This window comes from Chaetodon trifascialis, chromosome 1 (genome assembly GCF_039877785.1).
Source record: "Chaetodon trifascialis isolate fChaTrf1 chromosome 1, fChaTrf1.hap1, whole genome shotgun sequence".
NCBI lineage: Eukaryota > Metazoa > Chordata > Actinopteri > Chaetodontiformes > Chaetodontidae > Chaetodon > Chaetodon trifascialis.
In genome coordinates, this window is record NC_092056.1 from 16,234,759 (window position 1) to 16,257,876 (window position 23,118).

The 23,118-nt window shown below is 42.1% G+C and overlaps 1 protein-coding gene across 3 annotated transcripts in view; it reads left to right on the top strand.

Moving 5' to 3' along the window:
- The first annotated feature begins 500 nt into the window (after positions 1 to 500).
- Positions 501 to 23,118, top strand: part of furina (furin (paired basic amino acid cleaving enzyme) a) — a 77,082-nt gene continuing 54,464 nt past the window's right edge. Inside the window, exons 1-2 of one of the 3 annotated variants that reach the window (XM_070983644.1) lie at positions 501 to 657; positions 7,162 to 7,488. In XM_070983644.1, the coding sequence (XP_070839745.1) occupies positions 7,279 to 7,488 (210 nt within the window). In that variant the 5' untranslated portion in view covers positions 501 to 657; positions 7,162 to 7,278. Of the gene's footprint in view, positions 658 to 952; positions 1,227 to 3,816; positions 3,855 to 7,161; positions 7,489 to 23,118 lie in introns of those variants that run through there. The other 2 variants (XM_070983731.1, XM_070983811.1) reach the window with 2 other exon arrangements.

Consider the following 23,118-nt stretch of genomic DNA (forward strand, 5'->3'; position numbering starts at 1 on the left):
TCTGACACACAGAAAACCCGGGACATGATAGTATCTTACTGTTCGAGCAGGATCAGAAGCAGTCTAGTGGTTGGTCTGGTGAAATAATGAAGCTATCTGTAATCTGCACTTGATTAGTGTAAAGTTGGAGGTGAGTGGGCAGGAGGAATATCAGGTCAATGGGTGCCCAAATCTCCCAAAACATGATAACCTGACTCTAAAATGTATTCATTTAATGTGTCTGTACGGGCAACAACGATTTTCTAAATCAAGACGACGTTTCTTGGCGTGCTGTCGGCATTATAGTGGCCAGCTGTCATTTGTTTTTAGTTAAAAAACCTCCCATCTTGGAATAAAGAGCTTGTTTGGCAGCTGCCAGCCACAGCCTCGGGATCAGGTCGGGAGTGCTATGCAGCGTGTGGCCAGCAGGTGGGGGTGTAGCAGCGCTGCTAGTCGGTAAGTAGGTGTTGCTCTAACGTCCCTACTTTGTCCACGGCCGTGACGTATTTCCTGGGGCTTGTACGGACCACTCAGCGGCACACCAGAGGGGTATCATGACTATTTATAACCAGCAATTCTCTGTTATCAATTTTTCAGCCGCTTCACCGTGCTGTCGTCGGTTCTAACACCGCGGCGAGAGACAACAAGCTGTGTCGAGCAGGATGTAAAAGGAAGCTGGTAAGTTGAGCCGATTGTAAGTTTTCCGTCCGCTCCAGCTTTGTATTTTTACTTGTTTGGGCTGCGTTGTCAGCGAGTTTGCCGTGTCCTCGGCTTTAGCACCGCCGGGACACCGACACAGGACAGGAGCGGACGACGTGTTGCCTAATTGATCCCGGTTGCTGTCAGTTTGTTGTGTGTCGGCTCGAAGCGGGGGCGAGGGGAAGGTGGCGGCGGCGGTGGCGGGGGGGCTCACTCGCACGCATGCCGAGGTGACGTCGACGGCGCCGCGTCCGGTTACTGTGGTTGTTCCTGCGAAAAATTGTGGTGCTTGTGATTCACACTGCTCAGTCGGAATGAGTAGTGAAATGTAACGTGGGGAAATGTTAGTCCGCGGTGGATGAGAGAGGAGAGAGAGACAGAGGGAGGGGAGAAAAGGGGGAGGCACCTGAGAGACGCAGCAGGTCAGCCTTCCGCGGTGTCAAGTTTACGTTAATCACGGCGCGGTACAGTTTCAGACATATTTGTCAAGCGGAGGAGTCATCGTCGGACCAGCGTTACGTGCTGCTGTCACCGACTTAACGCGTGAGGTGAGTCGACCGACCACAAACTCCCAGCGTCGCTCCATCAGCTGATGTACTTAAACCTCTTAAGTTTAGCTCAGAAACATTGAAGTATTTGACGCTGCAGGCCTGAGCGACACAAGTTTTCCTCCTTCCTGAGCTGAGACGTTACAGCATTTTATCTCTACTCTCTGCACTAAGTGCGTGTTGCTGTTTACACATGCAGCTTATAAGAAAGTTTTGCTTCTAGTGTTACAGGTTTGTGTGAAACATGAGCGGCTATGGAGGCGCTCAGATTCATGTAGGGCTGAACTTCAGGAGAGATCAGCGCAGATCTGCAGACCGCAGCTGATGTTGGCCTGACCTGCTGTGGTCTACATTTTACTCGTGTACACTCTTTATCTGATAACACGATCTGCACTGATCCGCATCTTTTGGGAGGCTTCATTCGTGCCCGAGCTGTTTCGTGTCACAGTGGATGTGGAAATAAAGGAGCTGACCTCCTTCTGTTGTTTGTGTTGTTTGCAGTACGCTATAATTTTACCTCTCCAGTGAGGCAATATTGAGCTGCTGATCATTCTGGATAAACAGGGATGTCTGGCCCCTTGCATGCAGTTACATGTACCAAATGAAAGCAAGCAAATACACAATGCACTGAAATTAACTGTGTCCGGCTGCTTGCTTCTGCAGTATAATAAGAGGTTTCACCCCTGGAGTTCAGTGAGCGCTGCTTTTGTTACACAATCATCATGAAATGCATGTCCGAGTGCTTATCACAGGACAGAGTGAATTGTGGACTTACCTGTGTAGCAGGAAGTCTCATGGAAGTATTTGGGTGAAATACTTGCGAAACAAATGAACCAGGAACAGAAAAAGAGCAGACAACAGAGGTTTTGTCATTGTTTGCCAGCGCCCTAATTGGGCCTCCTGGAAGTCAAACCATTAAACCTTAAAAGGATTTTACAATAAAAATCAGATTATAAAAACTTATTTGCAAAGATGATAGCAACACACGCTCAATACTGAAAAGCTGAAGCCGTGTCATGGTTACCTACTTTTAAAATGCTGGAACTTAGTGGCAGAGATACAAAAAAACAAGCAAAATAGTGAAAACCTGTGCCATTGAAGAGAGGTAAAAATCCACTGCTGTTATTAAAGGTCTTCATTCGAGGGCAGACAATGTGGCAGAAGAGGTGTTAGTTGAAAGGTGAAGGTGTTTTTCTACTTCTCAACATCCTGAAGGAAGGCTTTTACACTCACAGTTGTTCAAAGATATGGATTTATACAGCTCTTACTCTCCAGAGTTGTACGTTTATTTCCATCATTTTGGGTTTTTTTCTCGCTTCCCTTTGAGCACCTGTAGACTTCCAGCAGTGTTCCCAAAGCTCTCACAGTGCCACTGATTTTTACAACGTATTTGAATTAATTACTCATTGTAATTCCGCGCAGTCTCTATCAAGCTAGAAACGTAAAAAATGTATGACTCCTGCTTTGTGTGTGGTATTCGGCTCATAGTGAAAGCTTTGATGCTTTCTTCGACGTGCACGGGGAATTCAGCAAATAAGAAAATGCAGCTATGTTTGTGCTCCTGTTTGCCTGAATCTTATATGATCGCTGTCTTTTTTTTTGAAAACATTACAACATCTGAAACAAGCTCTTTTGTAATTCCAGTTCACGCACTGTGTTTTAAACATGTGCACTGTTAGCGTATAACCAGACAACATGTTGCTTGCAGAGGAGAAAGTGCCCGTGCCTGCCATGATGCAGGCTCGCACGTTATTTATTCAGATGCAGATTCAGATTCAGATAACACTGCAGCCTTATGTGAGAGTAAACAAGGCAAACATGTAAAATTTAACTGGGGAACCAAAACAATCAAAAAGTTTATACACAGTCTTTGTGATAATAATGGTGTGAATTTTGGATTACTGCTGGTAATTACTCTAAAGATCATATGTAGTGAAATAAAGGCTTGCTGAGGTGTTTGCTCTTGTACACTTCAGTGATTTGCTGTACTCACACTTATGGGGGAAAACAGCTATCAGTATTTTATTGGCATACACACAGCTTGTTATTTCGTCTGTGGGAAATCTGAGCGAGACATTAGTTTCATGTGTGTCATTGTGTGAGAGCTGGCAGTAACAACAGGATATTTGAGTGTGAGATAAGGGTCATACGGGCTGAAAGTGTTAAAGATCATTTTTATCTAATTAGAATGTAAATAATAAACTGCTGAGGTGTAAACTGTTTCCTTTTTAAAAAGTCCCGATGAGGTCGGTAATGAGGCCGCTTTTATCCTTTGGGTTTAATGATACTTGGCTAATTATAATTTGGTATCATTGTTTGTTTTTTTTTTCCCTGTTATAACCTCTATTATCACAGTGTGACATATGGTATCATTGACTGTGGTACCACTCGAGACCGCTCACAACACCACGCTTGGCTTCTCCTTTGTCTCTGGCGAAGTAGTTGGGCAGTTGTTATGTCATGGCGTGTGGTTTTCACGCTGACGTTAAAGAAAGTTAGTGGTTGGCGATCAAATGAGGTCACAGGCGTCTGCAGTTAAAGTCAGTGTGTGTCTGGAAATCAAACAGAGGTTTGGAAAGGTTCACGCACTGTGGACTTGTTGCATCAAAGGACGAAGGACTGAATTGAGTGAGTTATACGGCTAGATCTCTTGTTTCCCTGTCTATGCTGCTGGCTCATTTTCTCTGTATGCAGTATTTTAGAATTTGGATTAAATTAAATCCGCTAAATGCTTTGGCTGAAATAGCCTTTTGAGCCTTTCAGAACCAAATTCTGACAGGAAGCATTTTGTGTTTGTCTTCAGTTTCAGTAGGAACTGAGATACAAAAAGTAAACATGCAGTTAATGTTGGGTGTGGATCCTTGCTACCTAATTAGGCTGATTTTTCTGTGTTTATAAAATAGGCTTAACTGAGCAGGAAGGAAGAATTAAAAAGGCAGCTTGAGGATCTGGGTGTTACTGAAGGTTGGCACATTGTACAAGCGCTCTACTTTGAGAGACACCTGATTTGTTCTGTGTGGTTTAATAGACACAGAGCTTGTTTTATATATAGTTGTCTCTGTTGCGAAGTCAGCAGTTATGCAGGAATTTATTTATAAAATCTACTCTTGAAAAGCCTGGCATGGATTAGCAGCTTGTTGCACCAACTCACAGCCAGGCCGAACTGTAAGATGGCTGATCTCCGCTGATACAGTCACCTGTAGCTTCACAGCACACTGAACCAAGTCTGTCTTAACCCTTCAGGCATTGACTCATCGCTTACAGTGCATTGGTGATCAAGTCTTACCAGCAGTTTTAAATGCTGTTTTTTCACTGTGCGCTACTTAACTTTTCTATCAGTTCCACACATGCATCAGGTAATTACAGGGGATTTATTTAAATATTGATTTGAATGCTACTGAAACAGCTTCTTTTATAATATTAACATTGTAGGGTTGTCTGTAGTGTCAGTATACAGCTGAGTGAAATATAATAACAGCATAATAAATGATACATGGCTTTAATTCAAATTAGAGGGGATCTACATAGCTGTATTTATTTTTACAATGCATGCAAAAGAGAAAGTGACTTTTCCAGACAGCTCCTCAAACTTCTGAGTAATCAGCCAGACGGGAACATTATCTATCAAAAGGATTTTTTACAGTAGCAAGAGCAATTCTTCTGCTAAGGGCATTAATATCAAATGAATGAATGCCAGACGAAGATCTATGACTGAAACTTTGCTTTTCCAGGATGCTCGATTCAGTGAGCATTTTATCAAAGCTCAGTGTAAAAAAAAATGTCGTTATTTGAAAGCAAATATAGTATACAAAAACACAGAAGAGTAACTCGACTCCATCAAACAAAACACGTATCTGGCGTTGCACATATAGGACAAATATCCGTAAGTATGTAAATAAATGAAACAAATATCCTTGTACATGTTACATGTGAACATTAAACCTGTTGAACAGGTTCCCCGTGGCCTTTAGGTAAATGTATACAGCTGAACCTCAAGTTTTCATTGTATGTGTCGCCATCTAAGTGAATAGATTTGGTGCGCTTTTAAAACACCTGCTGTGTCCTCAAAAAGAAATATCTAATTTAATTTATTCCTTTCCAACAAAGCCACCCACAACTGAACTTTGTGAGCTTTGTAAAGAGAGATGTTATGGCAGGGCTGTTCTACTGGAATGCATTGCATTGTAGAGGTGTACCTAATAAAGTGGCCACTGACTGTATAGGCAAATTTGATATACGAGATAAGGAAACAGGCGTTACAATACCCTGAGGTTGTTGATCTTGATGAAACTCAGACAGGATGCTTTAAGCAGGGTTGGTTGAGGACTACTTAGCAATGGATAGACACCAGCTGGCAGCAAGTTGCGCAAATGATCTGTACCTAAAAGTCTTTCCAGAAATCAGTGTAACCATTGCCCCAATTTCCTTTGATTATAGATGTAGCTGGTCAGACAGAGCCCAGGACACAGCTGTTTTGCTGGCAACTAGCACTTTGGTATCGTGTCTAATTTGCCTTGTCATTTCTGATAGTGCAGATAAACAAAACAGAGTCAAAATACTCAATATATTCAATTATACATTACACATGCATAATGTATATTAGATGACTGTTGGAGAGCATGGCGGAATGTCCCAGCCACCTCTGAACACATCATTCTTGCTTCACAACAGAATGTCCAGGGAAGAGCTTTTTTGTTTGTTTGCAGTGTGGCGTGTTGGCACAGTGAGCTAAATCTGAGTATTTTGTTCGTTGGATGACTAATGAAGGAGAGGAGGTGAAGAAAGAAGTTTGTAACACCTGCAAAAAGATGAGAAAGCCTGTCCCACAATAGACCTGACTCTTCAGCACACATGTGACTGAATACAGTAGGAACAGTAGAGAATAGGAGCACTGTATTCAGTGCAGTCCGGCCGACTCAGAGGTACAATAGTGTTAGCACTTTGGAGAATAATCTCTAGAGACTAAGGGCACAGCTGACACTTCTGGCTGGAAAACAGCAGTTTAGAGGCAAATTGTATCAGCAAACAGTGACACCGTGAGCCGAGTGTCTCTGCTCACTGTGGCTACTGTAGCTGTGCATCATGATATATTACTTTGTCTTATTTTTAAGATTGTGTTTTAGATGTTTGTGTTTTCCTATAGCTCGGTGATAACTTATCAGTCAGCATACTACAAAGAAATACCCGCACCGAGATCGTTATCTCGTGAATGTATGCTGCAGTCAAACATTTTCCTCTGACACTTTAAGTGTGCATGTTCTCTCCTTGGCTGCAGCCATTCAGCGGCTGCCTCAGGCATTCAAACCCCACCCTCGACTGGCTGCTTCACCTCGTGGTGAGGCTTTGCTGTGATCCTGCAGCATCCAGGGCGTAGTCTAGCTTTCCAACCACACTTCTCCACCTCTGCTGCCAGCCCTGTATACCTAAGCATTTTCCTTTTGCAATCCACCATATCCTCCCATGGGAGTGTAAACGCCAAATTTTGCTGCTGTGTGTCTGACCGCAACTTCAGGTCTGGCCTTGACGTCCTGCTTGCTGCTTCCTGTGGGAGTATCAAACGCCTGTACTTAGCTGGGCTGTGCTACGCCTGGTCCAAAGTGCTGTTCTTCCTCGTGGACAAAACAGATTAATTTATTATTTAATATGTTTTGTCTCCTTTTCAACACTCCTGTGCTCGGTTACAGTACATCTGAAAACTTTCACATTCCTCCGTTCCTGTTTCTGTCCCGTACTCCACTAAACATTGGAGCAACTGCAAAGAGAAGAACAAAACCTCAAATTTGGACCAAGTGTTCTTTGTTTGGCCTCATGTGAACAGTTTCCATGTGGATCATAAGGAACATTCAGCGGTGGAATAACCATGAGGATTTCAATACTTTGTGTATATACAGTATAAACTCACTTTGTTTTCTTCTTTCCTCTTGTTTCCTGCCAGGTGAGCTGCAACTGTCCCCTTCTTTGTCTCTCTCTGTGCACCTGCATGTGCCGTGGGCAGCCCCGGCCTGTCGGAGAGGCGCTGTGCTCAGAGACTGTGCTGCACTAGGAGAACTCCATGGCTTCAGGCCCTCCATCTCCCTCTGTAGGCTGCAGGCTCAGGCTCCTGGAGGTGCTGCTTGGGCCTCTGTTGGTCTTGCTGGTGTCTGGGTTGGAGCCAGTACTGTGTCAGAAGGTCTACACAAACACATGGGCTGTCCACATACCTGGAGGCCAGGAGGAAGCCGATCAAATTGCCAGCAAACATGGGTTCATCAACTATGGACATGTAAGTCATAAGCTTTGTTTCCCCCTGAATTTGCACAAAACACAACCACATTTTGACTATGCAAAATAGAACTCTTCAGCCTGCTGAGAGGCTGCAGAAGAGGAGGTGAGCTTGCTGCTATTTTACAGTGTGCCCTTGCAGTGTGTCTAATATCTGAGGTGCCAATTTCTGAGGTATTCTATTTATATCTGTATATGCAAATTTATGACTATTATGAGGTAGTTGTGGTTCTTCAAGTTCATTATATTGGGGTTTCCTGTTGGCCTCGTTGTCAGAGATAATGCAGAAGGTATATACCTTCTCTGTTGTCTCCACTTTTTCCATCCAAGAATAAAACACAAGAATCATATTACAATAATTACAAATATTATTTCTCTGATTAGTCTGTTAGAAAACCAATATACAGCCAGTTGTGTGAGTGTAGTGTGTGATGTGGACACCAACTGCTGAAGACCTTGTCAGTGCTTCATTGTCATAAGAAGGTCTTTGACAGCTCATTCAGTTGCATATACAGTGTTACTTGGCAGTGGTGCAGCAAGAAGCAGGATGCTTTCGTACACTGATCACACATACATAGTACAACAAAAGATTTTTTTCCCACCCTGAACACATCTGAAGATGTTAAGCAATTGAGTAAATAGTCGAGCAAACACTGAACCATACATACAGCATGATGAGAGCTATGTCCTCATTTCTAGAGAGAAGAACAATCCTCTCATGAGAATGGACGGCTGTCAATAAAACAATTTGCTCTCTTGATGTTTGTGCGAAAAAGCTGAAAATCAATGGGTAAAAGTGCTGGATGTCTGTGAAATGGCCATGGGTGCTAAACTGTAGAGAGAGAGGGAGAGTTTAAGAGTTAACTTTGGAAGAGCGAGGTGAACTTCACTGAGCTGTGGGTGTGCACTAAAACCTGGATGACTTTGTGTGGAGTCAGGGCAGAAAGCAAAAATACTGTAAATCTGTAGCTGGATTATTAATGTAGAATAAGTTGTTAGCCAGTTACCTCTTCCATCTTGAGCGAAGTTTAAATAATTTAGATCTTATTGCGCCCATAGCTTTGCAGACACAGTAGGTGGGCAAGGAACGGATAAACATTTCCTGTGTGCTTCAGTGACGTCTTCCTCTTTTATGACTTCCTGTTTGGCCTCAGTGCAAACTAATTAGCTAAGTTATCCTTTACATCGCCACATCCTCTCCTAAAAAAAAAAAAAAAAAAATCTACAATGTTTTTGAATAGGTTTAGTCTTCAGAAGGACCGTTTTTTGTCTTTGTTAGCTATATGTAGTATTGTTCATCTTGGGTACTATTCATAACCCAAATCGTATTGTGCTAAGTGGTCATTTATTCTCTTAGGAGCGGAGCAGGGATTTTCAGTACTAGTAAGTGCTTTTGGGCTTTTTACAGCACATTTTAGGGAATGAATATCATTTTTGGTGTTTGATGTACATACTTTGTGCATAACCTTTCTCCTTTCAACCACAAACTCTTTAAATGTGTTTGCCTCGTTGACCTGATGTTTTCAGATAGATAGGAAAACTGAGCACAAGCTGATGTTGTACTCAACGATGACCAGAGATCAACTACTTCAAACATAATTGCTGACATTAAGCAACATTTTAGGAAACGCATTTCAACCGTCGCGCTGTAATTTGCAGCTTGCACAACATACCTTTAGACCTTTAATTATAGTAGGTGTGCCACTACACTGAATGAAGCATGAAAATGTATGTGCAGTGTGTAATGTATGAATGTGAGGAGAGTTTTTATTCTTAATGTGCAGTTGCACTAATAGTTGAACAACAAGCGGCTCGTCATGCAGATGCTTCACTTCATAGTCTCACCACTTTTCCAGGGTACCGTGTGCTGTTTTGCACCATATGGTCTTACTGGTCATGACCAGGAATGTTATTTGTGCTCTGAATCACTGAGTGGAGGCTAATGAGTAATCCTACTCACTGAAATCCTTAAACTATGTATTGCCTGTGGACAGCAAGGAATCCAGACAAAGCAATTACACCCATGTTCTTACAAAACTGGAGAGGAGGAGCTGTGTGGTTTGGCCAATCCCAGCAAGTTGCTTACAACAATTTTGTGATATTTTGAGGGGGGGTAAATGGACTTTTGTGTCTGACCAGAGGTAGCTTGACAAGCTAGTCTTGACAGGCAAGTCTTGCCAAGCTACCACTGTTAAAAATGGGAGAATGAGCAGGGCCCTGTCTAATGGAGCAGGCTTAGTAAAATTAGCTGGATAAATGCTGAATCAAGCGCTGAGCTCTGTCAAATATGAAACGAACGAACGCTGCCGGTGTTCGTGTTAAACCTGCTTCATAAGTTAGATCCCTGATCACACGTTTTTGTGCAGAGAAAAAGCGTGTTGAGATAACCCAGTTGTGATCCGCCACATCCCCAAGAAGATGAAGCCAAAAAAAAAAAAAGCTCGACCTGACCGTGTATGTGTTGTGTTGTGTTGAAATAACCATAGAATCAGTTTTATGCTGCTAAGGCATCCAGTGATGAAGAATGAATTCTAGCCTGTCAGATGTGATGTTTTGTGTGTCTGCTTTTGGGCTGCTGGTCGCACAAAAGAAAAAAAAGATTTCACTTTGGGAAGGTATGATGGCCATTTTGCTGTTTTCTGACGTTGTATCTACCAAATGCTGCATTGATGATTTTGACAAAATAATCAACAGACTAACCGATACTGAAAATCATCATTGCTAGCGACGACAATTGTGTTGACTGCTTTAGACACTGGCTTCAGGAGGCGTCCTGTCTGACAACTGACAACATGACATGGCCCATGATGAACGTCAGAGTGAACGACACGGAACGCTCGCATCTGTTCAGCACTCTGTGTGTTATTTATGCATCGGCTCTGTTCATTAACTTTGAAAGGTGAGGTATAACTACAAGTGATGACTGCCCAGACTGCATTCCAGTACGTCACATTGATTAAAATGAAGCTGTTACTTCAGTGCTGTTAACAAACACATCTCTTAAGCCTTTTCTTTTTTGTGCATACAGCTGATGGGGGGGGGATGAGGGTTGCTTTGTGAGCTATGTGTGGCCAGGCATGGTGAGTGTGTGGCTGTGCATGTAACTCTGCTGCTGTGTGCAGGTGTTGGAATTAGGCAGGAGAGCTTGAGGGGAGGATCAAAGACTGCAGCTGGGCAGGTTTTACAGCTCTGATGATGGTTGCTTTTATTCTCCTCACACTATGGCATCCATACACCGTGTACTCTAATTACTGTACGTTCCTCCGTCATGACACATGGAGCGTGTAGTCATGAAAGTCTCTGCATGTAAGCACATTTTAACGAACACAATAATTACGAAAAACACAGCTTAAAACGTGCTTGTTACAGTATACTTTGCACCTTGCAGTTGAGATGATTTTGTTTTGTTGATGAAATAACTCTTTACCTCCTTTAATGCTTTAAACTGCAGAATTTGTTTTACTGCTCTGTAATATGTGTCTTCATCTGCTTGTCAAAATGAAGGCCCTCGCTAATGATTATTATTATCTGTTAATCTGCTGTTTGCTGTTTGGTTTATCCAACGTCAGAAAATGATGGTAGATGCCTGCAACAGTTCCCAAGAGAACACCTTTTTTGTCTGACCAGCCGTCTTATTGTTTCAGCCCTTGTCAAAATACTAGTAGTTTAAATAAACCCTTCAGTTATCACCTTAAATACTCATATTATCAAATGAAATTACTCTTATCTTTTACAGTGTTTTTGATGGGAAGTGTCTTTTTTGTTTTTGTTGATATCACTTGTTACTGAAGGCTGGATAAGAAAAAAAAAAAAAAAAAAAAAATCAAGTGTCCTGAGTTCATCACTGAATATATTAAGATAACTTGTGACCCCTGTGGTCTGAACGCTGTGCCACATCATGCAAACAGTTGTCCTTCGGGTGCTGTTATCTGCGGCTGCCTGTTGTTTTCAGTTTTCTCAGTGCAGCTCTGGTCGGCCCTCAGGATTCTTTTGTTTTTTTGCTTAGTTATTTTCAACCCTTTAGTGTGGTTTCTCCTTATTCTTCTGCCTAACAGGAGCTGAAATGGTGCCCATTGAAAGTTTTTGACTGTTCATACAGATTCCTTCTGATGTGAAAAGGATTTGCGAGTTCATTTCGGCTGTTGATCCATGTTTTTAAGATTAGAAACACGGAGGTTTGGCTGACGTGATGCATCTGTCTGTCTTTGTTGATGCTGCTGGTTTGGTCTGTTGGAGGCCAAAAGTGACATGAAGTCCATTCCTCTTTCTGTCACTGCTTATCAATCAAGGCGAGCTAGTCGGTGTGATGGTGGGGTTGGTCGTTTGTCAGTGAGCAAACTTAAGGCGATGTTGTCTGACAGCAGCAAATCATGTAAAACCTTGATGCACTCTTAAGTGCACCAACTGCCTCAGTTGAGTTACATTGCTTCTTAACACTATCTCTCAGTTGTCATATGGCTTTAAACTTCCTCCCTTTTTTTTCCTCTTCTCCCCATCATTGTTAAAGGAGATGCAATAGATGATGCCAGTAAGGAATATCAATATTAATCTAACGGGGATGAAGCGGACTATCTGTTTTAAAAGTAAAAGGTTGCTGTGACCAAGTGGTGTGCAAATGGATTATACCTCTCACTTTGACTCCACGTCTAGATTATAGGGCCCTTTTAGAACAAGGGGAATAATTAAAACTAAGTTAAAGTAATAAAATTAAGAAATGGCTGACTCACACAGTGGTAAATGGGTATTAACTGCCAACTTGCATCTCTGGATGGTTATTTTACATTTTAAAGACCTTTTCTTGCCCACATCATCAGACTTGATCATCAGCACTGCAGTTTTTCAAGGCGAACTTACGTTTTTTCTGTGCTATATCTGCTTCAATTGCACCTCCATTACACTGGTATTTAGATATCTAGTGAAATGGGATTAGAGCGATTGCTGTTGGTATTAAGAAGTGATTTGATAAGGAGGGCTTACACACGTTAAATAAACATTAAGAATCGTCAAAGTGTAATCTGTGAATGGGATCGAATGGCCACATGATCAAAGGCTTCATTTAAAAATGCATCAGTTGTGGTCACAGCTACAACAAAAGCACCCTTTTTTTTTATTTGATCTGTTAAGCTCGACTGCTGTTGAGACTGCTTGATGGGTTTCTTTTTATATTTTTTAGGTCACTTGTGTTTTGAAACATTGTGTCTTTCTGTCTGTGGCCTCAGGCTCTCACCATCTCCTCCATCTTCTATGCAGCTCATGGAAGTTCGCTTAACAGTGACGCAGGCTCGCAGTCTCAATGTTTAACTTGTTCTTTGCAATGCTGCACGACAACTTTCTGGCTCTACCCTGTGCTAAGCAATTTACTGCCTTTGTACATTATAATTTGCTGTTTAAAAATAGCCTGTTACAGTACATTACCCCCTTTGTCACACAATAAAGGTATATCTACCTGTACCTGTCTGTTCGTTTCCTGCTTCCTCCACCTGGAATATGAAACAGGTTGTTGCTGTTTATTCACAAAAAAGATGCAAAATTTACAGGATGCTATGCTTGGAAGATGCATGTAGATCTCTTAGTTTCCTCAGAAACTGTCTTTGATTATTGCAACCGGAAGTGGAAGAAGAAAGGTGCTAAATGAATAACTCATCTATTCCTACACTCACTTCAAAGTAGAATGTTTCTAAGAAGCCTTCCACTTCCCTTCTTGTGAGCAGTGGTTTCTGTTGCTGGTCGCAGATGAAACCGCCGTGTTTGTACGGCTGCTCTATTTGGAGATTGGCTGCCTTCATCGCATGTGAGGGAGGATTGTTTGGCACACTGTGCCCTCACTGTACTCCATGGCACCATCTTGGCCTATTTCTTCTATCTAATGTGCTGATTTCTTCCCTCCTCTCTGAAGTGGTCAGACCCCTTTTATGAAGAGGATATTATCTGTAGTTCTGACGAAGTACATGAAATGACACTCTCCTATCTGTAACTCAGGACACAGCGCTGCACTTAACGGCAGTTTCTGTGTTCAACTTTTATCTAGCCCACAGTTTTCTAAAAAGTTCAAAGATATGATGGCAGAATGAACTTCTAATCTCTTCCTTCCACATTTGGTTGGTTTTTCCTTGTGTTTTTACAGGCTCATTTAAATGAAAACTCCCCAAACAGCCTCACGGTTTCAGCCATGACAGTATCTTTTGCATAATGCCTTAATATTGACACAATGTGGCATCATTAACATGCTGTCTTTGCTGCTTTTTAGACCATATTAGCACACAAGGAAATTCAGAATTTTTCTCTTGATATTTCAGTAATTTGAACATCAAGGAGACAGATTCATCATTCATTTCACTGAGCTGCCACAGCCAGTAAGTCCACAAAGAGATACATGTAAGCTATATTACATTGTTAAAATATCCAATATTTACTGTGAAGCAGGAGTACTGTGATTGATTGACTTATGCTGAGTTTTTCTTCTCTCTCTGAAGTCTCCTGTCATTTCTGTTTCTCATGCTTTGCACAGTATTTGTCGTAACATCATAACAGAAGTGACGCCCTATGGGCATGAGTAGATTTTCTAGGTTTTTTCCTTTATTAGCCTATGTTGTCAGCACTGAACAGTTCAATTTATGGTATTTGATGAGCTGAATATTGTGATTTGTGAGTGTGACTGGCTTGTTTTAGAAGTGGTGGACCTGGAAGTAGTCACATCATGCATCATGCATATTGTACAAGCACAGGTTGTCTCATCTCCATTCTCTCCACTTTGTTATGAAATGTATCTCACCTGCAACAACTCACCCTGCCATTGTCACAGTCAGATGTCTGTGGAGATATGATTGTGTAAACTGCAACACCTCAATTTCAGGGCGGTGCTAAACTGTTGGTTCTGCGTTGCCTGATAAGGGCTAAATTATTTCTGACCCATCGCTCAATTGACGCTTCATTGCAAGGTACAAGCATTGTGAATTGGAAAACAGCATAAATGACAGGCTGAAGGTATGGAGTCCATAATTGGACTCAAGAGAGGTGAAGCAATTAACTGTGGGGATGTGTGTGTGTGTGTGTGTGTGTGTGTGTGTGTGTGTGTTGGGGTGGGTTTGCTGGAAAATCTTCAGCGATGATATGATTGGTCTGGAGATGACAGGAGAAGAAGCTGCCTGCCTTTGTACAGTCCCACACAGGTACTTCCTCTTTTTAATGTGCTGCATTGCCACCACACACTTGCAAGTCGTCTGCCAGAAGCAAGATGCGTTAACACCTCCATGAAACCCCTTTGGGATTAAATCCATGCCTCTTTGCTAGTAGCAAATTGCAAAATGAACTTTTGAAATGTCACAAAAGCTGTGGCTGTGTTTTTTCCAGCAGCTACATTGAGATGACTAATCAGGCTTCCCAGACGAAAACGCAGCCGCGTCAGTAAACACGCCCACATGAAAAATGGAAATAGCCTTTCAGGAATTAATTAATATTGAGCAGGTTATTGCTCATTTATGTCAGCTAATATTTGCAAAGTTTTATGCCCTGGAGGTGAAAAAAGACGTGCTTTATGATACTCTAATGTAAACACAAAGGAAGCCATAAATGAGGAAAGCACAGCCCGTTTAATATATCTGGGAGATGTGATGAACAGAAACAAATAATTTAAAGTCAGCCTTTGGATCAAACATCACTTAATCACTATGAATATGATGAATGCCTTTTTATTTTTATACTTTAAACTCTTCCTTTATTCACAGCAGCAAACATCCAGAGTGAGCCTGAAAGCATCTTTTGCTCATTCCGCCCTCTCCAATGGCACTTTTTAATCATATATGATGTCATATATCTTGCATGTGTATGTGTACATCTCACCCAAACTTGGATGGAAACCAGCTATTGAATCAGCATGGCTGTCTCTATTCATCCATGATATGTTACTATACCCAGAGGGCCTTTCCAGGGTCCTTGAGTCAAACATGTGGCTCAAACACACCAGCTATATAGATTGCCACCTCTAAATATTTGATTATGCTTAAGCATGTTTTAAGCTGGTTTGCTTGTGCAATACCTTCATTAATCTTTAACGCATCACTCTGTGCACTGTGGCTCTGGCCTACTTTAGCCAATGAGAGCTGATGGCTCTAACGGAGTGTGCCGAGCCAGCATAGCATGTCCCTTTAGAGATGGTGCTGCTTTGAAGTGCAGTAATGATAACGGCACAAACACAGTTGACAGTCAGGACTGTTGGACGTAGGCCCTTGTTTGGTCCGGAACCATCAAGAGGCTGAGCTTTTCGTCCAGAGAGGAATGTATCGTTTCTCATCTGCGTATGGTTGATCAGCAGCAGAGTGGTGCATCTCTGCAGCGACTTTGGTCCTTGTGTTGCTGTCGGTGAGAGAGCCTCCCTTTATTCCACGCTCCGTGACCCCTCTCTCACTGAGCAGACCCAGACCTCACTTCATCTCAGCTGCTCTTCTTTGGAAGTTAATGAACTGCAGAGATTGATTTATCCCGTTAGCTCTGCTAGAGACTTGTATGTTGAGAAGGACTTTGGAGCCAGTATATCTGAAATTAAATCATAAACCGTCAGCACCAGAAAACAGTGCCACTGATGGTGTTTGACAATAAATTTATTAATCAGTTAAAATATGATTATCTGAGTTGTTGATGTACACAAAATACAACTTTTGCACTCATTTATTTTTCCTTTTTTTTGGGTGCATATGAACATGGCAACAGCAAACATGGCAGAAAGACACAAATTGAATAAAAAGAGGAAATTGCCTTACAGAAATAAAACCCCATTTTTAGGAAGAATTGGTCTTGATTGTGGCATTTCATCATTATCCAGTTCATAAATGGATCATTATCTCCAGAGAGCATCGCAATCTGAAGATAACAATAAGATGGTGCAACTGCTTCAGACAGACATGTGTGCCACATTTTATAAGACGAGTGTGTGAATATGATTCATCAGCAGCATGCTTGGTAATAACTTAACTAAAAAAAGAGCAGAAGAGGGAAATGAGCACTGAGCAATACTTCTGTCATCACACTGTCAGTCTGTCATCAGCCATCAGTGGCAGCTTCATGGAGTCACAGAACAAAAAAAGAATCCCACCTACTCACTTCTTACAGCTGCGAAACACGCTGGGCAACCAGAGAGTTGTCTTCAGTTCATGTAATCCACCTTTAAACTTGTTATTTTCATGCACGGAAGGTCTTAGAGGAAAAAAAGCTGCAGTCTGCTCGTGATTATGTGCATGATGGCGATGCTATGATGTTTTCTTTTTTGAGTAACTGGTGTCCCAGAACCTTCCAGATGTTACGATAAAAGAGATTTGCTGGCCACTCCTTTAGGTATTTTATTAAACAACGTTTCCAGGCAGCAGACATTTGTAGTCTTCATTACGTTAATAGTAATACAGCAACATGTTTGTGCAAAACATGACGTGGAATTTCTCTATTAAGATAATTCTGTTTTACTCCCAAAGGTTAGTAAAACAATATCTGATGCTGATAGCCCGAAACACTTTTCACAAAAGCAAGATCTGTTCTCTCAGCTCTGTTTGTCAGTACTTTCATTACAGCCGATAACATTCTTCGACCCCCTATGCGTTCATCTTTTTAGATTATGTCGTAAATCAAAATGAACACTGCATGAGGTCAAAACAATAATTGCTGTTTAGTGGAGGAACTGCCAGTGTTGTGACTGCAGTGATAGCAGTAAAGGCCAACATCCTGAGAAGACAAAAGCAGTGCATGAATCAGTGTTTCTGGAGACATATCCTGAGGATGAGATGGATGACTAGATCAAGCTGCCACTGGCTTCACTCGTTCTCCCTTTAGGAAAAAAAAAACACATTCTGAAGACAAAGATAAAAAAAAAATAACAAACTGGTCAGCAGGAGGCCATCTCCAGCCTCGAGCAAAGGAGTGAACAGCCATGTTGCCAGGGGTCCTGGGAACTGCAGCAGCACTCAGTCATTACTCCGCTCTCCCGCAGAGGAGAGATGGGGGCTGGGATGGAGCAGAACCACACACAGGTCACAGGGGCTGTAACAAGAGCCAGATGTGCCGAGGGGACATGAAAATACATGGACAGGCACCTCGCTCAGCTTTTACATATGAGCGCGCTCATGTGTATGCACATGCACGCACACACAGGAGGTTGAGGTATTTAAAGAATGTCAGGATGAATGGAAAGAACTACTTTTTGTTTTGTTCCTATGTGTTAATAATAATAATAATAATAGCTGGAATAATAGCAGTCAGCTGTAACTTTACTCCATTTTTCTAGCAAAATACAACAAAAACTGGAGTTTAAATGTCTTCACTTGAGCGCTGAAACAAGCTCTTGTGGGTGAAGTGTCTACTTCTTGAATGTTTTATGCCTATTGTGTAGCTCACATGCTTAAACCTGCAGGCGAGGTGTCCTCAACTGATCGAGATGTCGTGATAAACTTTTGCTTGCAAACAAGTATAGTGGATTGATATTTCTCTTTGTCATGTGCTGTATCGCTGTGGGCTTAATATCTTTGGGTTTTGGACTTTTGGGCACAAAACGGCACACTTGGAGGTGTCACTTCGGGCTTTTTTGACATTTATTGGCTCAACCATTAATTGAAAAACCGAACCAATAACTGGTAGATTTATCTCTAAAAACGTCATCAGTGTGGACAAATGTTTCGCAACAGCGTGTTTAGAGTATAATTTATTCAAAATGCTCACATTCAAGATCTTTTACAACAGGAGGTAATAAATATTCTAAGTCTCAGCTGAAGACAATATTTTCAAATTAAGGACCGTTTAAAGTGGCGTCCCTGTGTCCTGCTGGTCTTCAGATGCATATCAATGAAGTGCAGTGTCCCTGGTTCAGTTCTGGTCAGGGACCTTTGTTTTCCCACCCAGACTTCTCTCCCCCTGTTTCCTGTCATTTCGCTATTATTCATCTATTGAACAAAGGCAAAGCCTGGAAAAGCACATTAAGAAATTGCCATTAAATTCCAAGGTGAAGTGTTTACAGTTTGACCAAAACAAGAGCTGCTGGTTCAGTTCACGTCCTCTGTTAGGATGGTGTAGAGTGTGCTCAAGAAAGCAAAGGTTAAAGAAGCAGGTCATGAATTTGATCCCTGGACTAACAGAATAAATCTTGTTGGGGGAAAGAACACATCACTTTGAGGAAGGAAGCCAATTCACGGGGCTGTTAAACAATGCACTTACCCATCTGCTCCAGTGGCCACGAGATAAGACTGTGGTTTTACTGGGCAGCTTCCAGGTGTGGATGTCTTACTGCTGCTGGAAACCACCAGACCTGCTGAATGAACTCACACACATTTATTTTGGTCAATGCATTTGTCCTTCATTGTTTCTTGTTAAATGATTAATTTCACATGAAGCACTTTAGGTCTATTCTTCTCTTAAATTGTGAAGCTTCTGGCAGCTGAAGCGAGCTCCGGTGTTCAGCGCTCTGTTCCAGGTAACTGATCTGTCTGTGGAAGCCGTTGTGTTGTGCCTTTGACTTGTATCTCATGTCACGGGCCACATAATGAGGACCGGACGCTCCTGTCTGAAAAGGCCTCCCTCCTCAGGTTGTCCACATGCTCACACACACACACACACACACACACACACACACACACACACACACACACACACACAGACCTGGGAGGAGGAGCAGTTGTTCGCGGTGCCGTTTGAAAAGAGTCAGGGCTTTGATCTGATAAGCCTTTGTACAATGAAAACACTGAGGTGAACGTTTAAAAGCCTGTGACTGTCATAATGGAGGCAGCAGGGTGTGAGGAGTGCAGCATCTGGGTGGAGCTATTCTTTTAATGATGGCTGCAAGTGATTTTTTTTTTTCCCTTGTGTAACAGGAGTCCTAAGTTGTAACAGATCTGCAGTTTTGAGCTGTTTGGTGGTGCTGCAGTGTAGCAGAGATGCTGGATTTAGATTTCAGATCAGGTGTCGTTATCGCCTGTAGAGTTGCTTTAGCTGCACAGGACTGGTTGGGTGGAGGAACAGGTTTCTGTCTGAGGGGCCGTGTGCTGCTGAGGAGCACGTTTTAGATAATGTGTGATAATTATACTGTTATGTTGCTGTGAGGTACACATTGTACAGCTTACAAATACATGCACAGTACGTTTTGTGTACCTGCCAGTACACTTATGTCTTTGCAGTGTTGCCAATTGAGAATGTAAGGAATGTCTTGTCTCTCTTGTCAGCTGCAGGCTTTTCTTCCTCAGCCCGAATGACCTCAAGATGTCAACACAGTTGCTTTTATTCACATGATTAGTTTGCCTTGAAAGGAGAATCTTGTCAAAATATTGTTTTGCACAAAGTGACAGGTGAGAATATCAAGCGAGCAAACAAACAAACAGCTCTCTCTCTCGTGCTTTGTGTTGCACCTTAAATTCATTTTCAGAGCTTTTCAGCACTTCCAATCATGCAGCAGGCTGTTTCCTCCTCGCAGCGCCGTGCTGAGTAGGTGCTGATTTGTTTTTGAATGTTTCCAGTAATGTTTTGGTAACATGCCAACTTGGCAGAAATGGTTCCTAAATGTGCTGGAGGTAGAGTTTTTTTTTCTTTTCTTTTTTTTTTAAACTGATATCCTTTCTAAAAAGTAGCGTTTGTTCTTCCAGGATGTTATATCATCTGTTTTATTGACGGGCCAGCCTTGTCAGGCCCCTGTGTTCTTCAGTTTCTGTGGAAGTCCTCAAAGTTTAAGGTTGAAAAGGCTCGTTTGAGCTCAGGCAGTCAAGTGACACCAGCTCTCAAACACAGGATTTCTTTCTGGGTCATCTATCCATGTTGCAAAGGAAGTGGAATTTATCCCGTTTCTGTGTACAGTATCGTGTGTGTGTGTGTGTGTGTGTGTGTGTGTGTGTGTGTGTTTCACTGTTCATAAATAATTTATTGCTGATGTAAGCTATGCATCAATGAGTTGCAGTCCCCCCCCCCCCCCCCACCTCATCAGATGTTTGAAAAATTGAATCCCTGGATGCCGGCTATTGAAGACGGAGCTCATCTTCTTCATTGTGTGTGATGATTTTGCTGACTGGAGCCATGCTGACTGATTCAGACAGTTTGTAACTGTGGGGGTTTGTTGGATTGGGATTAATACAGCATGCATAAGTGTTGGCTGCTGGGAGGAACGCTGAACACTGTTTCTGTATGTTGTGCTTGGTTATGCTCCCTTTTGTTACTTACATTCAGGCAGGGTGATGTGTTATGATTGAGGCTTTTTTATACTAATTTATATAGAATTTATGGAAAATGTAGAGCAACTCATCATTTTCATTACTGATGTATCTGACAATGTATTTTTGAGTATTACCACAATTATTGGCAATTTTCTAGCAATTTACACTTGCAAGATAAAAAACCTCAATAACTATTAGTTTTTAATACCAATTTGCTTGGAAAGATTAATTTAGACAACATAAATTAACATCATAAAATAACATCACCATACAATCCCACTGAAATTGACTAATCACTGGATTTTTTGACTAATCGGTTTGCTCTTTATGGCTGTCTACCTCCTCCAACTGTGTGTGATTTCACTGAGTTATGGTAGGTGCTGCTGCTGAACATCCTTTTGTGTTTACACCCAAACCATTTTCCATTACATTCATTGGCATTCATTTGGAAATTTGTGACTATTTGCAAGGGAAAGCTTCATTGAAGCTGCAGCAGAGTCCATACTTCCTGATGTTATTACGAGAGCTGACGTTGAACTGGGCTCTCACATCCTCAAAACATCCAGATATTCACCACAATATGCCGGAAACCAACTGCACAGAAAAGACTGAAGAGGTTGTTTTGTGAGAAGTGTCCATCTGTTTGGATCGGTTTCTCTGGAGGCTGCGTCAGCTCAGGGAATGTTACCAATGTTTTGGACAGGATGCTGTGGTGGCTATAATCGGTGAGCCTCAGTGACTCGCTCTCATTCTTAGGGCAGCAGTCCAGACAACTTCAGCTCTCATTCGCCTCATTGGAGGTACTCGCAGGTTTCCCTGGGAGTCTGGTGCCGCTGTTCCTTGACTTTCCAATACACAAAGCAAGCCAGGAGAGCTGCAATTATGGAGCGTCGGAAAGAGCTGAGTCCTGTGCTGAGTGAAGCTCTTCCCAACAAGTGGGCTCAGTGTTTAGTCCACAGAAAGTAGTCAGCCTCCCACTGCTTTCCAGACCTATAATACTAGCTGTTTATGAAAGAATCTCCCCCCACCACACACACACACACACACACACACACACACACACACACACACACACACACACGCACACAACACAGCGTGGAACCTTTTATTATCCTTATTTTGGCACCAGGTTGGCTTGTTCATCTATTTTGGGACTGTTCTCCAATGTTCTTGTTGTTCCAGCTTACAGTAACCTCAGAGGCTGGTGTGACTTGTTTCTTTGGGGTACAGGAAACATGCTTTGTTTTATGCAGACACAATTACATGCTGAGAGAGAGAAATAAATGGCAACTCTACGGTGTTTTTGTCCATTCCATGTTTTTCCACTGAAAACATGATTTACCCCAAAATGGATGAATATTAAACATAATTATTGATATCTACATCTTAGAAATAACAACACATTGAGAGTTTCAGGAGCAGGCATCGTGTTGACGGTGTTGTCGTACTGTAGGAAATGGTTGTGGTTGGCCTTCCTGTCGTTGCCTTGGCCACCATGCAGCAGCTTGCTTTTGGCAGCCGGAGCGCTGCATCCAGCAGTCAGCTGGACACCGTCAGTGTGTTCGGAGCTTCAGAGCGGGCTGGACTGCTTAAGAGAAAGGAATGTTCCCCTCTGTGGGCTAGTGTGACCTGACATGCCACCACAGGACACACACACACACACACACACACACACACACACACACACACACGCACACACACACACACACACACTTGTACTGCTATCCTTATGAGAACACTTACTGGCATAATGCATTCCTTAACCTCAACCATCACAACGACACGCCAAACCCCAACCCTTACCGAAACCCTGACCCGAATCTTATTCTAACCTAACCCTTAAAACCATCTCTGAACCCTCAAACAGCCCTTTGAAGGTCTGTCCGAACGACAGGACCGGTCAAAATGTCCTCACTTTTCAAATATGTTCTCGCTCTCAAGGTTGAAAACACAAACTGATTCTCGCAAACAAGCACACACTTGCACACAGACCCACTCTTATCGATGAACAGGGCACAAAGAGGACAAAGAACGGGACACGGCTGTGTGTCAACATCAAGAGAGTACGAGTGAGTGACGTGTCAGAGTAGACATAATGTTTTTTATTACTCGAAGCAGTTCAGCTCTAAATACAACTATTTTGATTTGTAAACAAGAAAAGGCAGATTTTCTGGTTCCATCTTATGTTTTTATTGTGGATCCGTTCTTGTATACGTCACTATGGGCAGTGGTGGAAAGTAATTTATGTACATTTATTCAGATACAAATTAGAGGCACCTGTACTTAACTTGATTTCCATTTCATCACACTTTATATTCCTCCCCCACCACTTTTTAAAGTAGAAATATTCTGCTTTTTCCTCCACTACTTTAATCTGGAAACTATAATTACAAGTTACTTTACATTTACTTCACTGTTAGATCCTACAAAATAAAATATGATGCAAAACATTTATTTATGTA